The 24,164-nt window shown below is 43.5% G+C and overlaps 1 protein-coding gene across 2 annotated transcripts in view; it reads left to right on the top strand.

Moving 5' to 3' along the window:
- The window catches only part of slc35g1 (solute carrier family 35 member G1), a 47,255-nt gene extending 25,999 nt beyond the window's left edge, over positions 1 to 21,256 (top strand). Inside the window, exons 1-3 of one of the 2 annotated variants that reach the window (XM_063071698.1) lie at positions 6,753 to 7,870; positions 16,262 to 16,442; positions 19,273 to 21,256. In XM_063071698.1, coding sequence (XP_062927768.1) covers positions 7,855 to 7,870; positions 16,262 to 16,442; positions 19,273 to 20,032 — 957 coding nt within the window. In that variant the 5' untranslated portion in view covers positions 6,753 to 7,854 and the 3' untranslated portion in view covers positions 20,033 to 21,256. Of the gene's footprint in view, positions 1 to 6,752; positions 7,871 to 16,261; positions 16,443 to 19,272 lie in introns of those variants that run through there. The other variant, XM_063071696.1, reaches the window with a different exon arrangement.
- The last annotated feature ends 2,908 nt before the right edge of the window (positions 21,257 to 24,164 follow it).

Here is a 24,164-nt window from a genome sequence, read left to right as displayed (position 1 = left end):
CTTGTGTGGGGCCTCAGTGTAACAGTACAGGAGGCCGTGGGCCAAGAGGCTGGAGTGGGACAGAGAATTAAAATGGCAGACACCAGGATGTTCTGGTGGCCCTGTGCAGTAAATGCAGATGCTGTGCAAAGTATTGTAGAGGAGACCATATTGTGAACACTGAATGCAGTTACCTTCCGGTTATTTGTTTTCTTTTCCCCCTTATCTTTCCTCTGCAATTGGAGGGCGTGCTGAGCCAGATCTGCTGGTAACGTCTTTCTGCTCTGCACTTTATAACTCCTACAGTGTTTCATCTATGCTCTTGCTCCCTCTAAAATGGAGGGCTGTGTGGGAGGGAGTGGTTAGATTGATCTTGGAGCAGGTTTAAAGGCTGGTGCAACATCGTGGGCCAAACTGTGCTGCTCTGTTCATTCACTCTTTGAGCGGAGAGCCATGTTTACAGTTTGTGCCCCTGGACATCCCAGTTTCAGCTACTCTGTAACTCCTACATTGTTTTGCCCATGCTCTCGTTCACTCTTTGACTAGATAACTTTGTTTACAGCTTATCCTCATGGCCACCCCAGTTTTACCCTATCAGGAACTGCCCCACACCCACACCCCTGCTACACCTTAACAAAATATCTTTGTCTCCTTCTCAGTTCCAACAAAGTGTTTTCAATGTGACACCTAACTGTTTTTCAAGTATTTCCAACACTTAATGAGCTAAAGTTATTAAGGAAGGTGTGACATACTTTCTGTGAAAACTTAGGTAGATTCAGACTTTATTCCTTGGAACATAGAGGATTGAGAGGAGAATTGATAGAGGTATAGTTGTCCCCCGCTTTTCGAACGTTCGCTTTATGAAACCTCACTGTTACGAAAGACCTACATTAGTACCCTGTTATCACTTTCAGAGGTGTTTTCATTGTTACAAAAAAAAATCAGCGCGCGATGAAAGGCAGTGCGCCCCCCGAGCAGCGGCTCTCCCCGGATTTGGAACTGCATTCTCGCCGGCATTGCTTAAACACATGCCTGTGAGCAGTGGTTTGCAAGATGAGTTCTGTGGTATTGGAAAAGCCTAAAAGAGCTCGTAAGGGTGTTACACTTAGCATAAAACTAGACATAATTATGCGTTTCGATCGTGGTGAACGAAGTAAGGACAAAGTGAGTTTGGCTTGTGGAAGCTGACAAACATGATGTTGAAGAGGTTTTGGCATCCCATGACCAAGATCTGATAGATGAAGAGCTGATGCAATTGGAAGAAATAAGGATAACAATCGAAACCGAATGCAGTAGCGAACTGAACGTGAAGCAACTGCGTGAGATTTTCGCTGCAATGATAAAGTACGACTTTAATTTTGAAAGGGTATGTAGGTTTAGGGGATATTTGCAAGATGGTTTGAGTCCTCACAAAGAACTGTGTGATAGAAAAATGCGCGAGGCTCAGCAGTCAAGCAAGTCTTCCACATCAGCCACAGCAGACGACGAACCTTGACCTTTGACATCGAGGCAGGCAGAGATAGAAGATGACCTGCCTGCCCTAATGGAAACCTACGATGACGAGATGACACCCTGGTGTCCCACCACCCTAGCCCCCAAGCCGCGGACAGATACCGATTCGCGGAGAATGCAGCGGTAGCCGGGAGGCACACAGCACATCTTTAAGAAAAAAGCCGAAATAAACATGCTAATTAACTAGGTGCCGCCCGACATGTAATTGTCGGCCCAGATCAGAGATGACGCAATTGGAAATCGGCACTGATCTGGGCCGACAATTACGTGTCGGGTGGCACCTAATTAATTAGCATGTTTGTTTCGGCTTTTTTCTTAAAGGTGTGCCTCCCGGCTACCGCTGCACCCCAGAGGGTGGGGGCCACTCCACCACTGAACCTGCGATGACTCAGCCTAACACACCATCATCAGTGTGCTCGGCGCTGTCCCGATTCTGGTAAGTGATACTACACTGTACATACATTATTTCAACTTTATATAGGCTGTGTATCTTTACGTGTTATTTGGTATGATTTGGCAGCTTCATAGGTTAAGGGTTACTGGAGAGAGTGTTTTTGCCAACAGTGCTTGTGTGAGATTTTTGCTTCGGCGAACGGTGCAGTAATGATTGTGGAAAAGTATTTCTCTCTTTATATAGGCTGTGTATTTATCATATCATTCCTGCTTTTACTATGTATTACTGTTATTTTAGGTTTTATGTGTTATTTGGCGCGATTTGGTAGGTTATTTTTGGGTCTGCGAACGCTCTTAAAATTTTCCCATATAAATAAATAGTAATTGCTTCTTCGCTTTACGACATTTCGGCTTACGAACCGTTTCATAGGAACGCTCTACCTTTGGATGGTGGGGGAAATCTGTATACAAAATTATGAAGGGTATAGATAGGCTAAATGCATGCAGGCTTTTTCCACTGAGGTTGGGTAGGACTGCAACCAGAGGTCATAGGTTAGAGGTGAAAAGTTTAAGGGGAACATGAGGGGAAACTTCTTCACTCAGAGGGTTGTGAGAGTGTGGAATGAGCTGCCAGTACAAGTGGTGCATGGAAGCTCAATTTCAACGTTTAAGAGAAGTTTGTGTTGGTAAATGGATAGCAGGGGTATGGTGTGCTGTGGTCCTGGTGCAGGTCAATAGCAGTAGGCAGTTTAAATGTTTCAGCACAGACTAGAAGGGCCAACGGGCCTGTTTCTGTACTGTACTTTTCTATGACTGACTTCCTGTTTTTGAGTTGCAGGGTAGAGATAGATTTTTTTTTGGAGGACATTAAACTAACATGATTTGAATGGAAAAACAAAATATAGGTTTGCAGTGTTTTTAACATGGAGTCAAAAGCTGAGATGTTCGGGTGCTTGGAAAGAAATACAGTGGGAGGAATTTTAGTAACAAAATTCAGTCAGAGCTCTGATCATTTGGTTTCAAACAGAAATGATTGGATAAATTGACAGTGTTGAAGACAAAAATAAAGCAGTTTTAAAGAGGTATTTAAAGTTGTGTTTGGTGTTGTATTCTTTGTGGTTCCCCTGAGCATTGCTGGTGCTGGAATGCGTGGCAACACTTGCGGGCTACCCCAGCACATATTTAGGTTGTGTTGGTTATTAATGCAAACAATACATTTCAATGCATGTTTCAATGTATATGTGATATCTGAATCTGAAGTTACATGAAAATGCTGCACGACTAACAACTCAAGACTGAGAATAAATGCCATAGATGAGAGGTGTTTGCACGTTTTGGCTTCGTTATTGTCACTGACTGAATGGTAAACAGAATGAGGTTGGTGAGGGCAGATTAGACGGAGAAATTAGCTTTCTGGTAAGGGACAAGGCAGAAGCTTTTATAAGGCTGAATAAGTGGGTGGAAGGGCAATGACAGAATCAAAATTAATGATCAGAAAATGTCCTACTTTTGGAAATGCCTTCAGTGCTTTCATGTTCATGATCATGCAAGTATTGTAATATGTATGGTATGAGGAAATTTCTATATTTTGGGGAATTTCCAAGAGATTCTGAAATAATGAACAACTTCCTTGTGTTTATTTAGGGCAGTTGTAAATGGTGTTTAGATAAAGTCCTGCCGAAGGGTCTCAGCCTGAAATGTCGACTGTACTCTTTTTTTCCATAGATGCTGCCTGGCCTGCTGAGTTCCTCCAGCAATTTGTGTGTTGCTGAGATAAAGTTTTATTTGATTTAAAATCCAGCGGTATGTTTGTGCCAGTGGTGTAATGACACTGATTTAGCCATTGAATATGAGTGTGGTGATTAATGTTCTTGTCGTCTATTAATATCTCAAGAGAGCAAAAGGGAGATTTGAGGCTTTGTAATGTTGAAAGGTTTGAGAATTTTTCAAGTAAATCACAAGGACTTAAACTTTATTACCTACTTTTTCCAACAAATACATATGTAAGGGGTTTCTTCTTTTATGTTACTGCATAGGTTAATTAAAATGGCTTCTTTGTTATGTTAACTGCTGAGAAAGTTCTCTCGCTAGCAGCTTGTTTGGGTTATATTATTGATAAGAGAGCGAACGAATAAATTGGGATAGATGTTATCCTTCTTGTGTGTCTGTAAGCTATTGTGATACATGGGTTTTTGGGGTGTTACGTACCCCGTAACTGGGTTGCCAAACCAGCAGAAATGGATCACTCAGTTGGAGTCTGGAGTACTAGAACTAAGAAAGTTTTATTAAAGAAACAAGCAACACAGTAATCGAAAGGATAATAAATGCAACAATTCAACAATGATAACCACACATATGCACAGAATTAAGATAACAGCATCAATCAAGCTCTATCGTTGTCTAGGGGTAAATGACCAATTTCAAAATGACTCAAAGTTCAGTCCAGTTTAGTAGTTCAGTTCGCAGTAATCGTTGTCATGGCGATGGACAAGGTGGGGAAGAGAGACATAGAATAGGAACAACTCATCATTCAGCACAGCTTCACTCACAGACCAGCGAGATGGCTCACAAACAGCATTTGGGCGGGTCTTTGGTGATGTCACCTGAGGTCACTGACTGTGACCCCTCCTCCAGATGCGGTCGATCCTCTGCAGTGAACCCGGCACCCAGGCAAGGGCGGACACACACCGGGTTCCCGCTGATCGTACCTTTCCACCCTTGTCGTTGTCTGGCACTTCTCACCCACTCGTGAGAAGCGCACCGCTTCCAGGGTCTCGTTACCTCGGGTGGCGTGTGTGTCTGTCTTAGCGAACCTGTCCCTTTTTATCCCCCTGCTGGGGTATCGCCTGTCCATCACTTCAAACAGTTCAGGGTTCAAAGGGGGGAGCCGCTCCAGACAGCTCTTCCTCCCACATCCCTTCATTACACATCTCCAGACGCTGCTCCATTGTTCCTTATCTCTCCTTCCCCTGAGGGCAGGTGGCAGACCAACTGCTGATGCCACTGATGCTAGCCCAGGCCAGCAAACATCTTAATTTTATGTGTATTCTCGTAACAGGGGGCAGAAGGCGCGATGGGGAGAGAGAGGGTGGATGCAGTGCTGTGACTGGCTAATGGGGCCGGACCCTGAGCAGGAGTCCGAGGTCCAGGGTCTTCGGCGAGGAGAGGAGACGGAGACAGACTCGTGTGGAGCGTCTGGTCGACCACTGTGGTTGGTCCCAGGCGGCGGGTCGAAGTGGTTAGAGGGGATCAAATGGTGAAGAGAGGATCGTTACTAGAGCTCCAACTGTTTGTGCACAAAGAGATTGAACTTTGATAAGTTTGGTGCCTTTTATTTTCCTTTTATATTTTATCTCTATTAATTATATAGTTCCAGTAATATCTATAAATTATAATCAATTAATTGTATATGGTGTCTTGTCTGTTATTTAGCGGGGTGGGGTACATCACACAGCATCCACACAAACTTGATTACCCAGTTTGGCGGGGCCGAAGGCTGCTCCCCCTAGACGACAGCGAGCTGAGTGAGCCTGAGGCTTACCAGGGGGGCTACACTTGGGGGCTCGTCCAGGATTGGATTCAGTGGTGTGCTGTATGGTTGCCCTGTTTAAATCAGCGCTGCTATGTCTCTGTGGGATTGCGGTTAGTAATGTGTGTCTCTGGGGGTTATTTGCTGGTTATTGCTGTATGCATGTTAGGTGAGGTCTTGGTTCGAGTTCAGACTAGCCCTGATGAGTTGGTGGTGGGACTAGGTGCTGTCCATACTGTTAGGAGAGAGAGGAAAGAGTGGTCTGATTCGGAGGTAGTGACTGCGAATAAATTTTCCAGCTATGGCAGGTTCTGCCTGGCTTTTGGGATATTGTCCATCTCTAAAGGGGTGGAGGTGTATGAGACGTGGGTGGAGCGGATCTCAGTTGTTAGAAGAGTGCTGGTGCTCGGTTGAGGGAGAGAGACAGAGATTGGTTGAAAGTTTGAGTAGGCGGGCTGTTGACAGTGTTAGAACTATCAGGTTCAATTACCCCGTAGTGACAGCTACCAGTTATCTGAAAGTAGGGGGGAAAGCTTTCAGTGTATCTTCTCTGGCTAGGAGGGCAGCTAGATTGCTTGCAGTGCCAGCAGGATCATTTCAGGGGATCAGCCCTTCCTTCAGTTGTTCAGCTGATCAGAGAGGTGTCGAGAAACTTAGTGGAGGCCCAGTGGGGGGAACGGCTTGGGGTCTCTGGGGGAGCACGTTCCCAGCAATGTACCAGGGAACTTCTGAAAGGAAAAGACCCTATTCCTGAAGGCTTAGAGGGACCACCCTCCAGTGTGTCGTTACGGATAGATGGCAGCTATGCTAAAGCCATCCTCAACATCGGGCCGCAGGTCAAGTTGTTGTACAGTTCGTTTTACAACCGGTGTCTGAAGCATTTACCCTTGACAACATTAAGGGGACTGGAGATTTGGGGTACCAGTGCCAGTAATTATTCAGAAGACGATGATTGGTTAGTGACCCTGGAGTTCATGGGGGCATTGTCTGGGCACCCAGCATTCCGAGCTGCTTCTGAGGACATGTGTAGCAGCCTTGGGCCGGTACTGAATTTAAACAAGACCCAATTGTGGTACGGCCCGGGGGAAGTATCTGAGGGTGAGACACTCTTAGTAAACGCTCTGAAATACCAGGAGGAAGGGGAGTTGACTGCTGAAGACACCTTGATGAGAGAGAGGTCGCGGCGACTGGACCCTGTAGCCGTGGCAGTGTGTGTGTGGATTATAGGACTCTGAACAGACTCTGTCATTGACCAGAATACGGTCCTGAGGGTCGAAGATGCTATGGTCTGTTTGTATGGTGCGACGTGGTTTAATGTGCTGGATCTGAGGAGTGGATGTTGCCAGATCCCGATGAGTGAGGCCAATGAGGAGAGGATGGCCGTTATAGGTTCCCTAGGATTCTTTCGATCCAAAAAGATGCCCCAGGGCATATCCGGAGCCCCTGCAATCTTCCGGCGGGGCATGAGGAAGACCATGGAGGATGTGGAGGTGTTCGAAGTTTTGGCGTATGTGGATGACCTAGATTTTGGATTCGTCTTGGGGAACTAGGATGCGAGGTGAGTGGTGAAGCCAAGGTGACAAAGAGTTAAAGAATTAAAACTTTCTTTGGATGAGTGCCAGGTCTAGAGAAAGAGGCAGTTCCGGGGAAAAGCGACCGAAGCGAAGTGTAAAATGTGGAGTAGTTTTTGGCCGGCGGAGTTTGGTGCAATCTGAGAAAAATGACCCGACGTACCAGTTGAACTTCCTGGTGTTGGAACAGACGGTGGTGGACCTGGGGATGGAAACCCAGGTCGTCAATCGGAATGAGACACTGGGGAGAGAGGGGGTTTGCACTGCTGAACTGAGTGCTCAGAAATGCAGGCTGGAGACTGAATGCCGCACTTTTAGAACAAACTTTGAAGACTTGGAGTCCACGTTCGTCGATGTGGAGATGGAGAACCGGAATTTCATGCAGAAACTGGCCACTTACTGATGAATTAATCCAGAAAAGATTGGAAGACTTACAAGTTGGGGAAGACCAAGGAAGCTGTCTGACTATAGCCAACAGAAGACGGAGAGGAGAGTTTGACTACACTTCAGAGGAGGTGAAGCAATTGAGGACAGGTCGCGGAAAAGGGAAGCGGACGCTTGAAGGGAACCTGAAGATGACCATCGACCATTTAAGTGAAGTGGAAAAACTGAAAGTTGACCTGGAAGAAGTCATCAGGAAGAAAAAAACTGGTGGTGTAATTGCGTCCCAGATTGAGATGGCTAAGAAGCGTGAGTTAGAACTGCTGAGACTGGGGCGAGAGTTGGAGGAGTCGGAGAAGAAGCTGACATCTCGATTACAGGAGGCTGAAGAGGCTGCAGAAGCAGTCCAGGCCAAGTGCTTCAGTTTGGAGAAAATCACACAGCAGCTACCGATCAAGGAAATGAGGAAGAATACTGATTCGAAGGGTGATGTGCTCGACATGTGGTACATGCTGCCTTTCACTAACTTCCCCTTGATTGAGGAAGAGTCTTTTGGCCCTTCTCCCACTGGGTCAGGTGTAGTGGGGAGGGCTAGCTGTGGGCGGCCTGGGTTACAGCAGGACCCTGAAGGAAAAGAAGCAGGGCCCCGGACACGGGACGGGGGCTCCGAGTTGCAGTGGGTGCATGAGTGAGAGAGGATTTAGCAAGCCGACCCGAAGTATCCCCAGTAGTGTCCGAGCCTTAAGGGTTTAGGTGAGGGGTTATGGAGGTCTCAGAGAATTAGAAACTCCCAGATAGTTGGCCTATGTAGTGCCCATGGGACTGGGCATAAGGTCTACTGTGTTGGGGAGCAATGTCACTGTTTGTACCTGGATTAGATTTTTGTGTCTGCAGGAATGGTTGGAGAGTTATTTAGAATTCATGAGGACATGATTTTGTTTGGTGGGGGGAGACTGTAAGGGGTTTCTTCTTTTATGTTATAAAATTAGCCTACGCAGTGTAAGGAATGGCTTCTTTGTTATGTTATAATTAAAATGGCTTCTTTGTTATGTTAACTGCTGAGAAAGTTCTCTCGCTAGTAGCTTGTTTGGGTTATATTATTGATAAGAGAGTGAATGATGTTACGTACCCCATAACTGGGTTGCTAAACCAGCAGAAATGGACCACTTAGTTGGAGTCTGGATTACTGGAACTAAGAAGGTTTTGTTAAAGAAATAAGTAATCGTAAGGTTATAAATGCAACGGGTTAGCAATGATAAAACACACATGTACACAGAACTAGGATAACAGGAATCAATCAAGCTCTATCGCAGTCTAGGGGTAAAATGATCAGTCTCAAGTGACGCAGAGTTCAGTTCAGCTGAGTACAGTTCGCAGTAATCGCTGTTGTGCCGTTAGAGAGAGCGCGAATATGCAAATTGGATTCAGACAGACCTTTGATGTTCCTCGCAGTTAGCTTTCGGGTGAGCCCTTTTAATGTCTTCTGAGGTCACCGACTGTGACTCCTCTGTTCCGGATACGATCATTCTCCCCCGGTGAACCCGGCACCCAGGCAAGGGCGGACACACACACCAGGTTCCCGCTGATCGTACCTTTTCACCCTGTGCGTCTATGGTCAGTCCCGCGACCGGACCTCCAAACTCCCACAAACTTGTGGGGGCACACTGCACTTCCAGGGTCTCGTTATCTCATGATCTCATGGTGTCTGTCGTGCCTTAGTGAACCTGTTCCTTTCATCCCCCTGCTGGGGTATCGCCTGTCCATCAAACTTCAAACAGTTCAGGTTCAAAGCAACCGGTCTGTCAATGCTCGGAACTGTGTCTCTTTTCGTTAATCTCTCTTTTCTCTCATTAACATTTTGAACGCTTCTCCCTTTGTCTGTCTTATCTCTCTCATCAGCATCAATCTTCTGATAACTTGGTTTTTCGTCACACCCCTACCCTTCAAAGGATTTTTACCGGGGTAAAAATTATAGGCATGAATACATTATTAGATACACACTAATATACAGGGCCATCAGCTATTCGGCTAATACAGAGAACTTTAAGTTGTCAACACCTTGACAGACAGTCAGCAATCACCTTTCCATTCCTTTTATATGTGTTATTTTAATAATCCTCTAAGACCAGGCTCCAACTTAGCAAACTTCATTGTGGCCAAAAACTCTAATGGATTGTGATCAGTGTAAATTCTCAATGGTTTCCGTCCCGGACAAAGATAACAAGGGTCGTCCCACTCAAACTTATCATTCTTTGGCAAGAGCTTAGTAAGAGGAAGGGTAATATCCGCAGTTTTTGCAAAACTTCCGATAGTACCCCACCATCCCCAAGAACCTTCTCAGGGCTCCCTTGTCTGTCGGGGTGGGGACTTCAGAGGTAGCCCGTACCTTAGCCTACATCGGAGCCAGCTGCCCCTGTCCTACCACAAATCCCATATAAGTGACCTTCGCGTGGCTGAATTCACTTTTTGCGAGGTTCACTGTCAGGCTGGCTTCAAACAGCTTTTTAAACAGCTCCTCCCACGTGTCACTCCAGACCACTAATTCGCCAATATACGCTTCTGCGTTCTTTAGCCCTTTTGTCACTGAATTAATCATCCTATAGGGGTGTTGCTCACTAGGCTGACCTGATGTGACAACAACACCATGTCCCGGCTCTTTGCATCGCCTCGGGACATCCGGAGATACGCGTGCGTGCCGGTTAATTAGCTTTATCAACAGCTCGCTTTGTTCGGGGGTTAAGTGAGAGAAATCATCAGCAAAGTTGGCCAAAACAATAGAGTTCTCCCACCTGGTCGGCACCATACTTATCTTTTCAAAATGGGTTTTCCCCTTATCAGGTGGCACCCTAACCTCATTAATTTTCGGGATAACACCAACTAGATCTGCTTTCTGATCGTGGTAAGCTTTTAACATGTTAATAGCCTGTAATTGTGTTAGCTCACGTCTACAATAGTCAATAGCATCCTTCCTCCTGTGCGGCCAGTAAAACTCTTTCATGTTTCTACCGACTGTTTTCCTCACCCCAAAATGTCCACCGAGAGGTACCTTGTGGTCCAGGTTAAGAATCTCATCCCCATAAATTTTTGGCACCACCCCCCATTCCTTATCTGCAGGCATGGTACTTGGTCTCCATTTCCTCCTTAGTACTCCCTCCTTCACATAATAGCCCACTGGCTCCCTTTTTAATTCTGCTTCAGAGAGAGCTGTCTCCGCCAAAACCATCAGCTCCTCGTCTCGCTCCTGTGCCTGTACAAATTCCTTCCTTGCTAATGATGTCTACCTTAACTTCCGTTTCACTACGCTGCTTCTCACTTTCTAACCCCCCGGTACAAGGCTGGTAAAAAACGTCTCGGCTAAATCTATATTCACTTCGGCAGCCTTTCTGGACACACGCCGAGTCACTGCGCAAACGGGATAAACCTGTGAGTCCATGGGCGGGGCCTCAATGCTGGCAGGCTGGCTTGTCAATCTTACTGCTGGGTACACCTCTCTGCCGGCGAGGTCATTATGGAGTAAGACCTCCACGTCTTCCATCGGTAGTTCGGGCCTCACCCCGATCGTGACCAGTCCGGAGACCAAGTCGCTTTTTAGGTGTATCTGGTGCAAAGGTACTGCTTCAGTCCCTTTCCTAATGCCTTTTATCACCCTGACCTCCCCAGTCTGGGTCTCTGAACTAAAGTCTAACACACTCTTTAATATCAATGACACATGCTCCAGTGTCTCTCCAGATCCATACTGGAACCGGGTTTAACCCCTCCTTCACCGACACCAATCCGGCCGAGATAAACCTCTTGCGCCCTTCCTGAACTTTATCAGACCTCTTCTCCCCTAGCGGTTTGTTTACCAGCTCAATACAGCCAGTTGGAACCGTCGTTTTTTCTTTTCCCATCTCCTTCTTTGGGGCAAAGCACCTGGACGCAAAATGACCGGCTTTCCCCCAATTATAGCATACGAGCCCAGGAGACTTCCTAGCAAACTGCTCCTGGTCTATCTTATCCCTCTCACTAGTCCCCGGCTTACTTTCTGACTTTTCTGGCGGACTCTCCCCGCCATCCTGACTACCCTTCTGGTAGCCTTTACTCGGGGTAAACTTTGCTTTATGTGTCAACGCGTACGCATCAGCTAACTTAGCAGTTGCAGCTAAAGTGGCTGCCTCTTTCTCATCTAGGTAGGGTCTCATACCTTCAGGGACACAACCTTTAAACTGCTCAATCAGGATCAGCTGTAGCAGTCTGTCATAATCCCCACTGACCCCTTTCGAGGCGCACCAATGCTCACAATACATCTGCATCTCACTGGCAAACTCTAAATACATGCGGCCCCACTGCTTCCTTGCATTCCGGAACCTCTGCCGGTATGCCTCCACGACCAACTCATAAATCCTGAGTATGGCCTCTTTCACCACATCATATCTCTGGGCATCTTCTGCGGACAAGGCCGAGTAAGCTTGTTGTGCTTTTCCTTTTTAAGTACACTCTGAAGCAAAACAGCCCACTTATCCCTTGGCCAGTCCTGTCTTGCAGCAACTTTTTCAAAATGGAGAAAGTACTGATCAACATTGGTCTCCTCAAATGGGGGAACCAGCCTAACCTCCTGGGTCGACCTGAATCCTCCGCCTTGGTTTGGCAAGGGCCCCTGCGCTAGCGTAATCCTTAACTTCTCCAGCTCAAATTCCCTTTCCCTCTGTTTCTCCCTCTCTTCTCGATTTAACTGCCTGTCCCTCTCTTCTCGCTCCAGCTGTTTTACCCGGAACTCGTGCTCGAGTCTCAATTTTTCAATCTGCAGCTGTACTGCTTCTCCACCAGGTTTGCCCATAGATACCACCTCCAGCTCCCCTTGGGGAAACACATCTTTAGATACATAATACTCAGTGATAGCTCTGTGCATCTCCGCTCTCCTCATTGTTGGCTTCCCCTTAAAAAGATTCAACCGTTTGGCCACAGTTGCCAATTCTGATTTCCTGGCATCCTCTAATGCCTCCAAGGTTGGCGCCTTTAGAAATTCCTCAATCTCCATTTCTGCTGTTTGCCCTTGCTTTCTTTCGGGAATTTTTAACCCAATCAATTTACCCCGTCCCAAATTTAGCGTTCAAAATCGTGGACGAGATCCCCACTTATGTTATATACCCCGTAACTGGGTTGCCAAACCAGCAGAAATGGACCACTTAGTTGGAGTCTGGATTACTGGAACTAAGAAAGTTTTATTAAAGATATAAGTAACACAGTACTCTAATCGTAAGGTTATATATGCAACAGGTTAGCAATGATAAAACACATGTACACAGAACTAGGATAATAGGAATCAATCAAGCTCTATCGCAGTCTAGGGGTAAAATGATCAGTCTCAAGTGATGCAGAGTTCAGTTCAGCTGAGTACAGTTCGCAGCAATCGCTGTTGTGCCGTTAGAGAGAGAGCGAATATGCAAATTGGATTCAGACAGACCTTTGATATTCCTCGCAGTTAGCTTTCAGGTGAGCCCTTTTAATGCCTTCTGAGGTCACCGATTCTGGATACGATCGTTCTTCCGCGGTGAACCCGGCACCCAGGCAAGGGCGGACACACACACCAGGTTCCCGCCGATCATACCTTTTCACCCTGTGCGTCTATGGTCGGTCCCGCGACCGGACTTCCAAGCTCTCGCCAACTTGTGGGGGCACACCGCACTTCCAGGGTCTCGTTATCTCGTGATCTCATGGTGTCTGTCGTGCCTTAGCGAACCTGTTCCTTTTATCCCCCTGCTGGGGTATCGTCTGTCCATCAAACTTCAAACAGTTCAGGTTCAAAGCAACCGGTCTGTCAATGCTCGGAACTGTGTCTCTTTTCGTTAATCTCTCTTCTCTCTCATTAACATTTTGAACGCTTCTCCCTTTGTCTGTCTTATCTCTCTCATCAGCATCAATCTTTTGATAACTTGGTTTTTCGTCACAATGAACAAATTGGGATAGATGTTATTCTTGTGTGTCTGTAAGCTATTGTGATGCGCAGGTTTTTTTGGGGGCAGAAGGTGTGATGGGGAGAGAGAGGGTGGACGTGGTGCTGTGACTGGCTAAGGGGGTCAGACCCCGAGCAGGAGTCCGAGGTCCAGGGTCTTCGGCGAGGAGAGGAGACTGAGACAGACTCGTGTGGAGCGTCTGGTCGACCACGGTGGTTGGTCTCAGGTGGCGGGTCGAAGTAGTCAGAGGGGATCGAATGGTGAAGGGAAGATCGTTAATAGAGCTCCAACTGTTTGTGCACGAAGAGATTGAACTTTGCTAAGTTTGGTGCCTTTTATTTTATCTATTAATTATATAGTTTCAGTAATATCTTTGAATTGTAATCAATTAATCATATGTGGTGTTTTGTCTGTAATTTAGCGGGGTGGGGTACATCACACAGCATCCACACAAACTTAATTCCCCAGTTTGGCAGGGCCAAAGGCTGCTTCCCCTAGACGACAGTGGGCTAAGCGAGCCTGAGGCTTACCTGGGGCCTACACATATAATATTGGATTATTTTTCTCAATAAATAAATAAATGAACAGGTATAATTTTTTTGTGTTATTTATTTAATTGGGTTCTCTTTATTTCGTTTTAGGACTTGTGTGAAGATCTGATCACATTTTAGGTCACACTTATGCAGAAATAGAGAAAATTGTACAGTTTTCACAAACTTTCTAACACCACTGTAGTCTGCTTCACCATTCCATAATGGTTGATTTATTATCCTTCTCAGCCCCATTTTCCTGCCTTCTCCTAGTATCCTTTGACGCCTTTCGTAATCAAGAACCTTTTAAGCTCCGCTTTAAGTATACCCAGTGACTTGGTCTCCACAGCTGTGTGTGCCAATGAATTCCACAGATTCACTACTCTCTGGCTAAAGAAATTCCTCCTCTTCTCTGTTCTAAATGAGTGTCCCTCTATTCTGAGGCTGTGCCCTCTGGTCCTAAACTCCCCCTCTACAGGAAACATCCTCTCCAGATACACTCAGTCCTGCCCCTTCTATATTCAATAGGTTTTAATGAGATTTCTCCCCTCATTCTCCTAAACTCCACTGAGTACAGGCCTGTAGCCATCAAAAGCTCCTCCTACATTAATTAACCCTTTCATTTCTGAAATAATTCTTGTGAACCTCCTTTGGACCCTCTCCAATGCCAGCCCATCTCTTATTAGAGAAGGGGCCCATAACTGTTCTCAATAGTCCAAGCGTGGTCTGACTAATGCCTTAAAAAACCTCAGCATTACATCCTTGCTTTTGTATTCTAGTCCTCTCAAAGTGAATGCCACCATTGCGTTTGCCTTCCTCACCACTGCCTCAACTTGCAAGTTAACCTTGAGGGAAGCTTGCACGAGGACTCCCAAGTCCCTTTGTCAGTCCTAGTAAACTTAAGCTCTTTACCAAAAGAAACAACAATTAAACAATGCAGTCCACTGTTGGTTGCAGAAAGAAAAATATATACTGTATATATGTTTACCAGACTTGCAATTGAAAGAATTCCTGAAAGTTTGTACTCTGTCAATTGTTTTTTGAAACAGCCAGTTTGAAATGGGCTGGGTTGATTAGACCCAAATATTCGAGTGTCCAGGAGATGTGGTAATAAACTTCCAAGTACAGCAAAGTAACTTAAGCCTAAGTTATTAACACAAAATAGAAAGCACAAATAAACCACACAAAATTCTACATAGCAGGTCATAAAAATATCCACAATGATTTCAGCGCACACTATTCTTGGTCACCACTTGATCGTTGCTGTTTCAGGGAACGCTGAATACTGACTCACTCATGAAATCCTGGGTCCCAAGCACTAATCGCAATTTGCGGCCCCAGTTGAAGATGATAAAACCAAGAAAGGCACCCCAATAGATATGAGTTTCACAAACTTGGAGAGACACAGAGACAGGGAGACTCTTTGGTTTTTTTCTCATGCCATTAACTCAGCCTTGTTTTTCTCATTCAAACAACACATGTTCATTAACACAGTGTTCAGCATATCCTCATAATTCAATTATTATTAGACACTTTAATGGTCATCATTCATTAGTCCACCATACCTCGGACAATATTATACATACTGTAAACAATAAGCCTGAATCCAAAAAAGAATCCATCAAACCAACTTAACAGACTTTATGAAAGAATCCATCAATCTAGCTCTCAAAGTGACCATCAGACACTTAGTCATTAACAGACATTCTCATGTTATGGTGCCTAAGACTGAAAGAATTAAGCTGCCATCAGCAAACATTCCACAGATCCTAACAGTGCTCACTCTGTACAGACACTTAATAAACATTACCCACTAATAGACATACAGACCCCAAATGCTAGAGGTTCAGAAAGAATTAAATGGTCATTTGAACTGTTCCGACATTCATCCAATATTTTACAAAATTTAATATGACACTGCTTTATTATTAAGTTGCTGAGTGATAAAATGATAAACCATGTACCTTTTAAAATGCTTAACGAGAGAAGAATACTATGTGTGTCTTAATATGATTTAACAATATATATGTTATATTTTAAACATAACACTGTTGTTGCTAAATGGCTTCCGTGTAGCTCAGTGAGAACAGAATATTGCCAGGGAGGAACCCAGTCACCATGTAGAAGACTTGTACAGATGAGATTTCATATACCAATGAGCTATTAGAGTCCTTAATGGTAGGAGTGTGACTGTGCCTTAAAGTATAGTGTTTTGTTTACTAAATGGGTGGAAAGTCTGGTTGGGAGAAATTAGGTACTCTATATTATAAATAGATAGTAAAGTTACAATTTACTCAACATATTGATTATGTTACTAGAGTAATGTTGTAATACTGGAAGAAGTATTATAAGCTCGTTGCTGTGAATGACCAGTCCTGAAATGTTAATTCAATGATCCTGATTTGGTAAATGCTTTTTTTAAAAATTTTCCAGCACCAGAGAAGAAACCTAAATGGGTAGGCCTTGGTTTGTGTTACGCACTGTTGTCCGGTGTATTCTTTTCGCTCCTTGCTCTGCTGGTGAAGAAAATTGAAGGAGTCCATGCTCTGGAAATCAGTGGGATTCGATGTTTATTTCAGTGGCTATTTACATTCCCAATTATTATCTACAACGAGTAAGTATGAAATGTGCATCTTGTAGCTGGCTATGTATTGCATGCATTATGATTGAACTTGCTGCAGCATGAGGGGGCAGAATCCACTCACCCAGAGATAAGAGACTCCTTTGAATTTCTCGGTGTATTTTATAGGCATTCAAGTGATAGGGCAGATCGAAGATTAACTTAGTAGGAAAATCAGAGACGCAGTAGTAGAGTGAAACTGCAACAGTTCCATTTGAGAGTGTTTCTTAAGAAAGTAAATACAGGATCACTGCTTTACAAATAAAGGTACAAAGCATTAAAACTAGGAGATCGTAGAGTACTGGATCCAATTCTGAAATCTCACTTTCAGGTGGATATATGAATCTATGAGAGGGTGCAGAGTAGGTTTTGGTACGATGTTTCTTGGCATTAAGGGCTTCAGTTATATTGATTAAAAAGGAGATGAACTTATCTCTTGAGGATGTGGGAAGGAATCTGAGCACCCAGAAGAAACACCATGTTGAGTATACTAATGTCAGGACTGAACTGGGCCACCAGAGCTGTGAGGCAGCATTTCCACAAGTTACACCACTATGTGGTCCACAGCTCATCATTAATTCATTCCAATAGTTGGCAAGAGTGAGGAATTGATCAAAGTATGTATATGTTACCACATATTACCTTGAGATTCACTTGCTTGCAGGCATTTACAGGAAAATAAAAAAATGCAATGTAATTTTTTACTCCCACTTGGAGTACTGTGCTCAGTTCTGGTCGCCTCACTACAGGGAGGATGTGGAATCCATAGAAAGACTGCAGAGGAGATTTACAAGGATGTTGCCTCGATTGGGGAGTGCGCCTTATGAAGACGGGTTGAGTGAACTCGGCCTTTTCTCTTTGGAGCGATGGAGGATTAGAGGTGTATAAGATGATGAGAGGCATTGATCATGTGGATAGTCGGAGGCTGTTTCCCAGGGCTGAAATGGTTGTCACAAGAGGACACGGGTTTAAGATGCTGGGGAGTAGGTACAGAGGAGATGTCAGGGGTAAGTTTTTTTACGCAGAGAGTGGTGAGTGCGTGGAATGGGCTGCTGGCAACGGTGGTGGAGGCTGATACGATGGAGTCTTTTAAGAGACTTTTGGATAGGTACATGGAGCTTAGAAAAATAGAGGGCTGTGGGTAAGCCTAGTAATTTCTAAGGTAGGGACATGTTATCACAACTTTGTGGGCCAAAGGGCCTGTATTGTGCTGTAGGTTTTCTATGTTTCTAATTTATGAAAGAAGACAAATTATGCCAATAAAAAAAATCTGAGAATGTGAGTTGTATTAAATCTTTGAAAGTGAGTCCAAGTTGAGTTGTGGTGAGTGACGTTAGCCTGATGGCTGTAGAGTAATAACTGCTGAACCTGGTGCTGTGGGACCGAAGGCTTCTGTACCTCCTGCTTGAAGGTAGTAGTGAGAATAGAGCGTGGCCTGGGTGGTGTGGCTCTTTGATGACAGATGTTGCTTTCTTGTGGCAGTGGTCCATACAAATGCGCTCAATAGTGGGGAGTGGCTTTGCCTGTGATAAACTGCGCTGTATTCACCACTTTCAGTAGACATTTCAATACTAGGCTATGATGCAACCAACTGGGAAACTCTCAACTGTGCATCTCAGGCATGGAGATGAGGAATTTCTTTAGCCAGAATATGGTGGATCTGTGGAATTCGTTGCCACTGGTGGCTGTGGAGGCCAAGGCACTGGGTATATTTAAGGCAGAGGTTGATAGTTTCTTGATTGATCAGGGCATGAAGGGTTCAGGGGAGAAGGCAGGAGATTGGAGCCTGAGAAGGAAAATGGATCAACCATGCTGAAATGTTAGAGCAGACTCGATGGGCTGAACGGCCTAATTCTGCTCTATATTGTATAGCTTTATGGCATTTTCTCACAATGAAAGTTTAAATACTTTTTGTTAGGATTTTAGAAGAATTTGCTGGGTTGGACGGAAATATTTTCTGCTTCCAGGGCTGTCTTAAATCAGAGGAAGTAATCTTAAAATCACAACCGCCCCCCCCCATTAAGAGGAGAATTTTAAGAAAAAACAATTACTCAGTAGGGTGGAAGAAGTACTGCAATAATATTTGCAAAGTAATTGGAGTCAGTAATTCAGTTGATACTTTTATTGGGTTAGGTAAAAAAAAATGTGTCACCAAATTCTCTGAATGGAGTTGGGATAATGATCAACCACAGAATGGCAGTAAAGACCTGATAAGCTTATTCCTGTTTCATTCACCTTTACTTCTATTTACTAAATGAGTTTTGTCCCAAGGAAATGGGAGAAATATGTTGACAAGTGCACCTCAATGTTCAAATGAGGCATGCAAACTAAGATCATATTGAATAATCCTGAAACATATTAAGATGAGATATGAGAACCATTTGTCTGTGTGCCAATCATTTGAATGGGACTGAAGTATGAAGATATTCAAATGAGCAGGTTTTGGGAATGAGGCTGGAGCTAGCTTTGGTCTTGCCATTTCCTTGGCAACCATGATGGGTTTGTATCTGCTGTACATTTTGGGTATAATGGCTGTTGACTTGGATGGGTCCAACTTGAGTGGTAACAAATGAAATGTCAGCCAACACTGTAGAAAGTGAAGGCATTAAAACTGAAACATTAATTACATTTAATTGGGCAGATTCCATTCTTTCCATAATTTAATATGAAGTTGAATGAAAACAAAGTTATGCAGAAATATCTCCTGTCTTTAAACTGAACAAAGGAAGTGAAATATGGGTAGGAAAACACATTTGAGCTTGATCTGCGTGCTTCAAATTTCATGCCTTAAACATGCTTTAAAATGTGTCAAATTGTTTTACAGAGTGGATATTCTGGGACCAAAAGCTTTGAGACTGTTGCTTTTCCTACGAGGACTCCTTGGAGCTACAGCCATGATGTTGTTCTTCTACGCTATTCAACAGATGCATTTGGCTGATGCCACTGTCATTATGCTCAGCAACCCTGTCTTTGTCTCCATATTTGCTTGGATTTTTCTGAAGGAAAAATGCACTTTGTTGGATCCCATCTTCATCATTTTTACTTTGGTCGGGGTCGTTCTTATTGCTAGACCACAGTTTCTCTTTGGCACTCAAAATGTGGGATTTGAAAGTGACTACAAGAATCGCATCAAGGGAACGATGGCTGCTTTCGCAAGTGCACTCTGTGCGTCATTGACGTTGATCGTGATCCGCAAAATGGGCAAATCTGTAGATTATTTCCTCTCCATTTGGTACTACTCGGCAATTGGATCGATCCTAAGCATGACTGTGGTTTCGATAACTCGGGAATGGAGCTTGCCCTCCTGTGGGATGGATCGAGCATTTTTAATCCTGATTGGCCTACTGGGGATTGGAGGGCAAACCTTTCTCACAAAAGCTCTGCAGATAGAGAGGGCTGGCCCTGTGTCTCTTATAAAGACAACAGAAGTAGTCCTAGCCTTTATATTGCAGTATTTATTCCTAAATCGCTCTCCTACCTGGTGGAGCCTGGGAGGAGCTATTTGTGTAACAAGTGGTACCAGTGGAGTTGCTCTTCAGAAGTGGTTCACTAGCACCAGGAAAGAAAAGAAAGATCAAAATTAACCAAAGCTCCTTGTGTTTGAAAATGATGGAGATCTGCTCAGGAACATAGCTAAAATTTGAATGTAGTTGCTTGTTCATTGATTGACTTTCTGAACACTGACTAAATACTCAAAATCATAAACCACACTTTTGACAGGATAGTCAACAATTATTTAAATAATGTGTATTTGAATTGAAAATTTTGTAATAATTTGAACTTCTGTCATTTAAAATCAAGTTGCAATAATGCTGTGTAAGTGACTGTGTGAGATTTTGCACTACATGCAGAGTTTGGATCCTGGAACCTGGCCAGGAACTCTGTTAAACCAAATATGGTTGAACTTTGATGCTGTTGCCTTTGAGTCAGGAGGCCATGGGTTCAAGCCTCTCCCCAAAAACTTGCATACTGTCTGCACTAAGAGAGTGCCTTGTAAATGAGGCAATAATCTAAGGCCCTGACTGCCCCTTCAGGGATATATAAAAAAAACACAAAAGATCTTCATGACACTCCAAAGACAAACCAATTAATTAACTTCTCATTCTGTCTGGATCATTATTTATCTCAAATCCAAAAAAAAACACGAATGCCTTGTTTATTTAGTTTCTGCTTTGGAGACCTTGTGGTGTTGTGCCACCAGTGACTACATTTCAGGGAACTCCATGGTTGTAAAGCACTTTAGAATATCCTGGAGTTATGAAAAGTATGTAATTTATGTACAGTTTCTTGCTTTGTATCCAAATGAGGGCTACTGAGTAATACTGATCACATACTTGCTGTGGGTGACAGCTTCATAATGCTTTCTTTACACAAGTTTCTAAAACTGCATTTTAGACTTTTCCATTAAGATGTGCAGTTTTATGCAATAATAATTAATAGAATATTTATTAAAATATTTGATAGAAGATTTAATTTTCCCATTTTGACATTTCAATTTAGCTTACTTGAAGATAAATTAAGGTTAATAATTTTATGTGGAATATTTGTTGGTATAATAAAGGTTTTTTGTTTCTGTTGAACAATCATCAAGCAACATACTGTTTTATCAACCTACTAATTGATGGTATTGCCGAGAGATTTTCTATAATAGATCCAAACGGTAATTGGAACAGCTGAGTATATACTGTAGTTGGTTTGATCTATATGGAATACAAAATGCATCAGGCAATATGGTACATCAATCTGGAACTATAGGCTGCACATTAAAGGATTATTAAAACTGAAAAATGAGTATTAACTACTTTTGACTATCTGTGCAATCAACTTTTTTGAAGCAGCTACTGAAATGCGCAAGTGGAGGATTAGCATTGCACCAAAGCCAAAGAGAGATTGTTGTTGGGTATTCCTATTTTTGAATAATTGTAGTTTGTATGGCACGAAGCAGAGGAATTCTATGCAATAAGAAGGTTCCAAAGTACTAATAGACTCTGGTATTGGGTCTTCTTCCCCTTTTTCCCCCAAATTAGGATGCACAAGTTGTTATAGTACCAACATTCGACATGTTGGATCAAATTCCACCCTCTGCTTTCTTCGTTAGACGATTGCTTTACCAAAGTAAAGTACTACCTCCATTAATAAAGCACTGAGAAGAAAGTTGTATGTAAGTTGCTACGGCAATGCCTAGGTTTTGGCCTCTCTGCTTTCCTTGAATTTTTTCATATGCAATTTCGACTACAAAATAGTGGCTTATGTAAGTGAGAAGACCACGGGTAAGTTTCTGTTCAGTAAATATACTATGCAATCAAATCTACCTTTTTGACTGAAACACCAAAAGACTTTTTCTGTTTGTTTTGAGTTACATGAAAATATTGAGCAGGCACCAGAGCATGAAGATGCTGGATTCAAGCCAAAAGAAAAAATCTGTTGGACGAACTCTGCAGGTCAAGCAGCCACTATGGAAACAAAGGGATGGCTGACATATTTCGGGTCAGGAGCTCTTCCTGGTGTAAGTCATGTGGCAACTGTGATAAGATTTTAGCATCGAGGGAGCATTGTGCGATATTAGTTTCAATGCAGTACTCCGTGAAGTATATGGAGCTTGTGTGAGAGTAACTGTCATCACCGATAGTAAAATAACTGGGTCCAGAACACACACACCTTTATGACTCAAGAATTCTTTTATTTTACTTGTGCACAAGGAGAACAGCATGGGCCCTTGTCACCCACACTGTTCTGAAGACTGAACAGAAAAGTACTATTTTTATACAGAATTAGCCTATCAGTTACTGATATTGATTATTGGAAATTGTATATCTTTGAATTTCTTACTTGCAAGATCAATCACCATTCACAATAGACCTGTTAAAGTTGATTGAAACTACTAGTGGATAGCCACTGATATTTTGAAGTTAGTAGAGACAATAGAACCCTAGTTGTTGGGTATTTTTCACATCCCTCTGTTGCCTGTCTCCAGCACCCCTATTCTGTAAAGGGACAGTATGTTTTAGGAACACCTTTTTGGAAAAGTCTCACTGCAGAGGTCTCTCTTGCCCGGTTTGAGTACACACTATTACAGTCAAGCAAGCCTGTCTCGTCTGTAGTAATCAGAGATGTCTCCAGAGGTCTTGCTTTCAAACAACTGCCTCAGACTATCCTTGCTTTAACCTCTGCCTTACCACAACTTCTACACCTGCTGTCTTGAGGGATTGGATTGCAGGATGCTCTCAGGACAACAGTCTTACTTGCATCTTACAAACTGGGAAGCCCATAAGGCAGGTTAAGACACTTGACAACACACACAAAATGCTGAAGAAACTCAACAGGTCAGGCATTCATCTATGAAAAGGAATAAACCGTCGATGTTTCAGTCCAAGACGCTTCATCAGGACCCTTGTACATCTTCCTCCACTTCCCCTGCCTTCTTACTCTGACTTTTCCAGTCCTGATGAAGGGTCTTGGTCCGAAACATTGACTGTTTATTTCTTTCCATAGATGCTGCCTAACTGCTGAGATCCACCAGCATTTCTTGTGTGTTGCCTTGGATTTCCAGCACCTGCAGATTTTCTCATGTTTCAGGTAAAATACTTGCCTAGATCTTTGTGGACCACATAGCCTCATCTCTGGGTACTGATACAAACCCTTATGCCACGCCTTGATGTACTGTGTTGAAATATAGCTGTAACCCTGATATCTTTATGAATTTATAAATTTTGTAAAATCTAATGTGACAAAATGAAACCTGTGAGATCCCAGAGTGCTTTGCTGGTTTTGATGGGAGGCTGACAAGAAGTGTGTATGTGTGTCTTTTATCAAGAAGTGTGTTTTACTGTGGGGGGTGTTGTGATAACAGAAAAAAAAACATAGCTGTCATGGGGAATAAGCCTCTAAAGATGAATGGACTGAATGAAGAATGCATGCCAGGAACCAGAGATGTTTGCAGATAACAGAGCAATGGAACAGCCTAAATTACTGTTCCCTGTAAAAGTATAAATGTGGTTTGGCTTGGCTATAAGATTGAAGCTGTCTTCCTCTCAATAATGTGTGGAAGTAGACTTCCTTTGCAAGTAAATAATCAAATGTGCCTATAATTTGATCCAATCTGAATTTGTTGTCATTTGCTACTGTATATTAGAAGACCTAGCTGAATGGTACATGACAGAATTTGGAGGTGCCTCCCAGATTTGCTTGTCTAGGTGTGACAGCGACATGGGAAATTCCAAGTATGGGGCTGCCTGGGAGGAAACTCCTTGGAAGTAGTGATCACAGAAAAAAGTATGTTTCTTTTGCTTCTGTGGATTTTTGCTCTTGGCAGTCAGACTTTTGTGTTGCTTTCGCCCTATACACTGTGATCAATGCTGGGGTGCTGAGCAGATCAATTTCTCTTGTCATGATTCCAACACGTTTGACGTGATGACAGGAACTTTGAGTAATAAAAGAAATGAACACTTCAGGTCAACTTAGTGTCTGGGGCACATGCACAAATGTATTGATGGCTCAGTTTCAGAGACACTTATTGAGATTGACCTAGCATCGGAGACTAGTGAAATTTTACTGAGGTAATATAAGAAAGAAAATTAGTAAACCATCCAGTAATGAAAGAGTTCAAGAGTCGTGAGGTAATTTTACAGCCATGTAAGACCGTAGTTAACCCCACTTGGAGTACTGTGTTCCGTTCTGGTCACCTCACCACAGGAAGGATATGGGTACTACAGAGGG

This window comes from Mobula hypostoma, chromosome 19, assembly GCF_963921235.1.
Source record: "Mobula hypostoma chromosome 19, sMobHyp1.1, whole genome shotgun sequence".
Taxonomy (NCBI): Eukaryota; Metazoa; Chordata; class Chondrichthyes; order Myliobatiformes; family Myliobatidae; genus Mobula; species Mobula hypostoma.
This window is presented reverse-complemented; position numbering and strand designations above follow the sequence as displayed.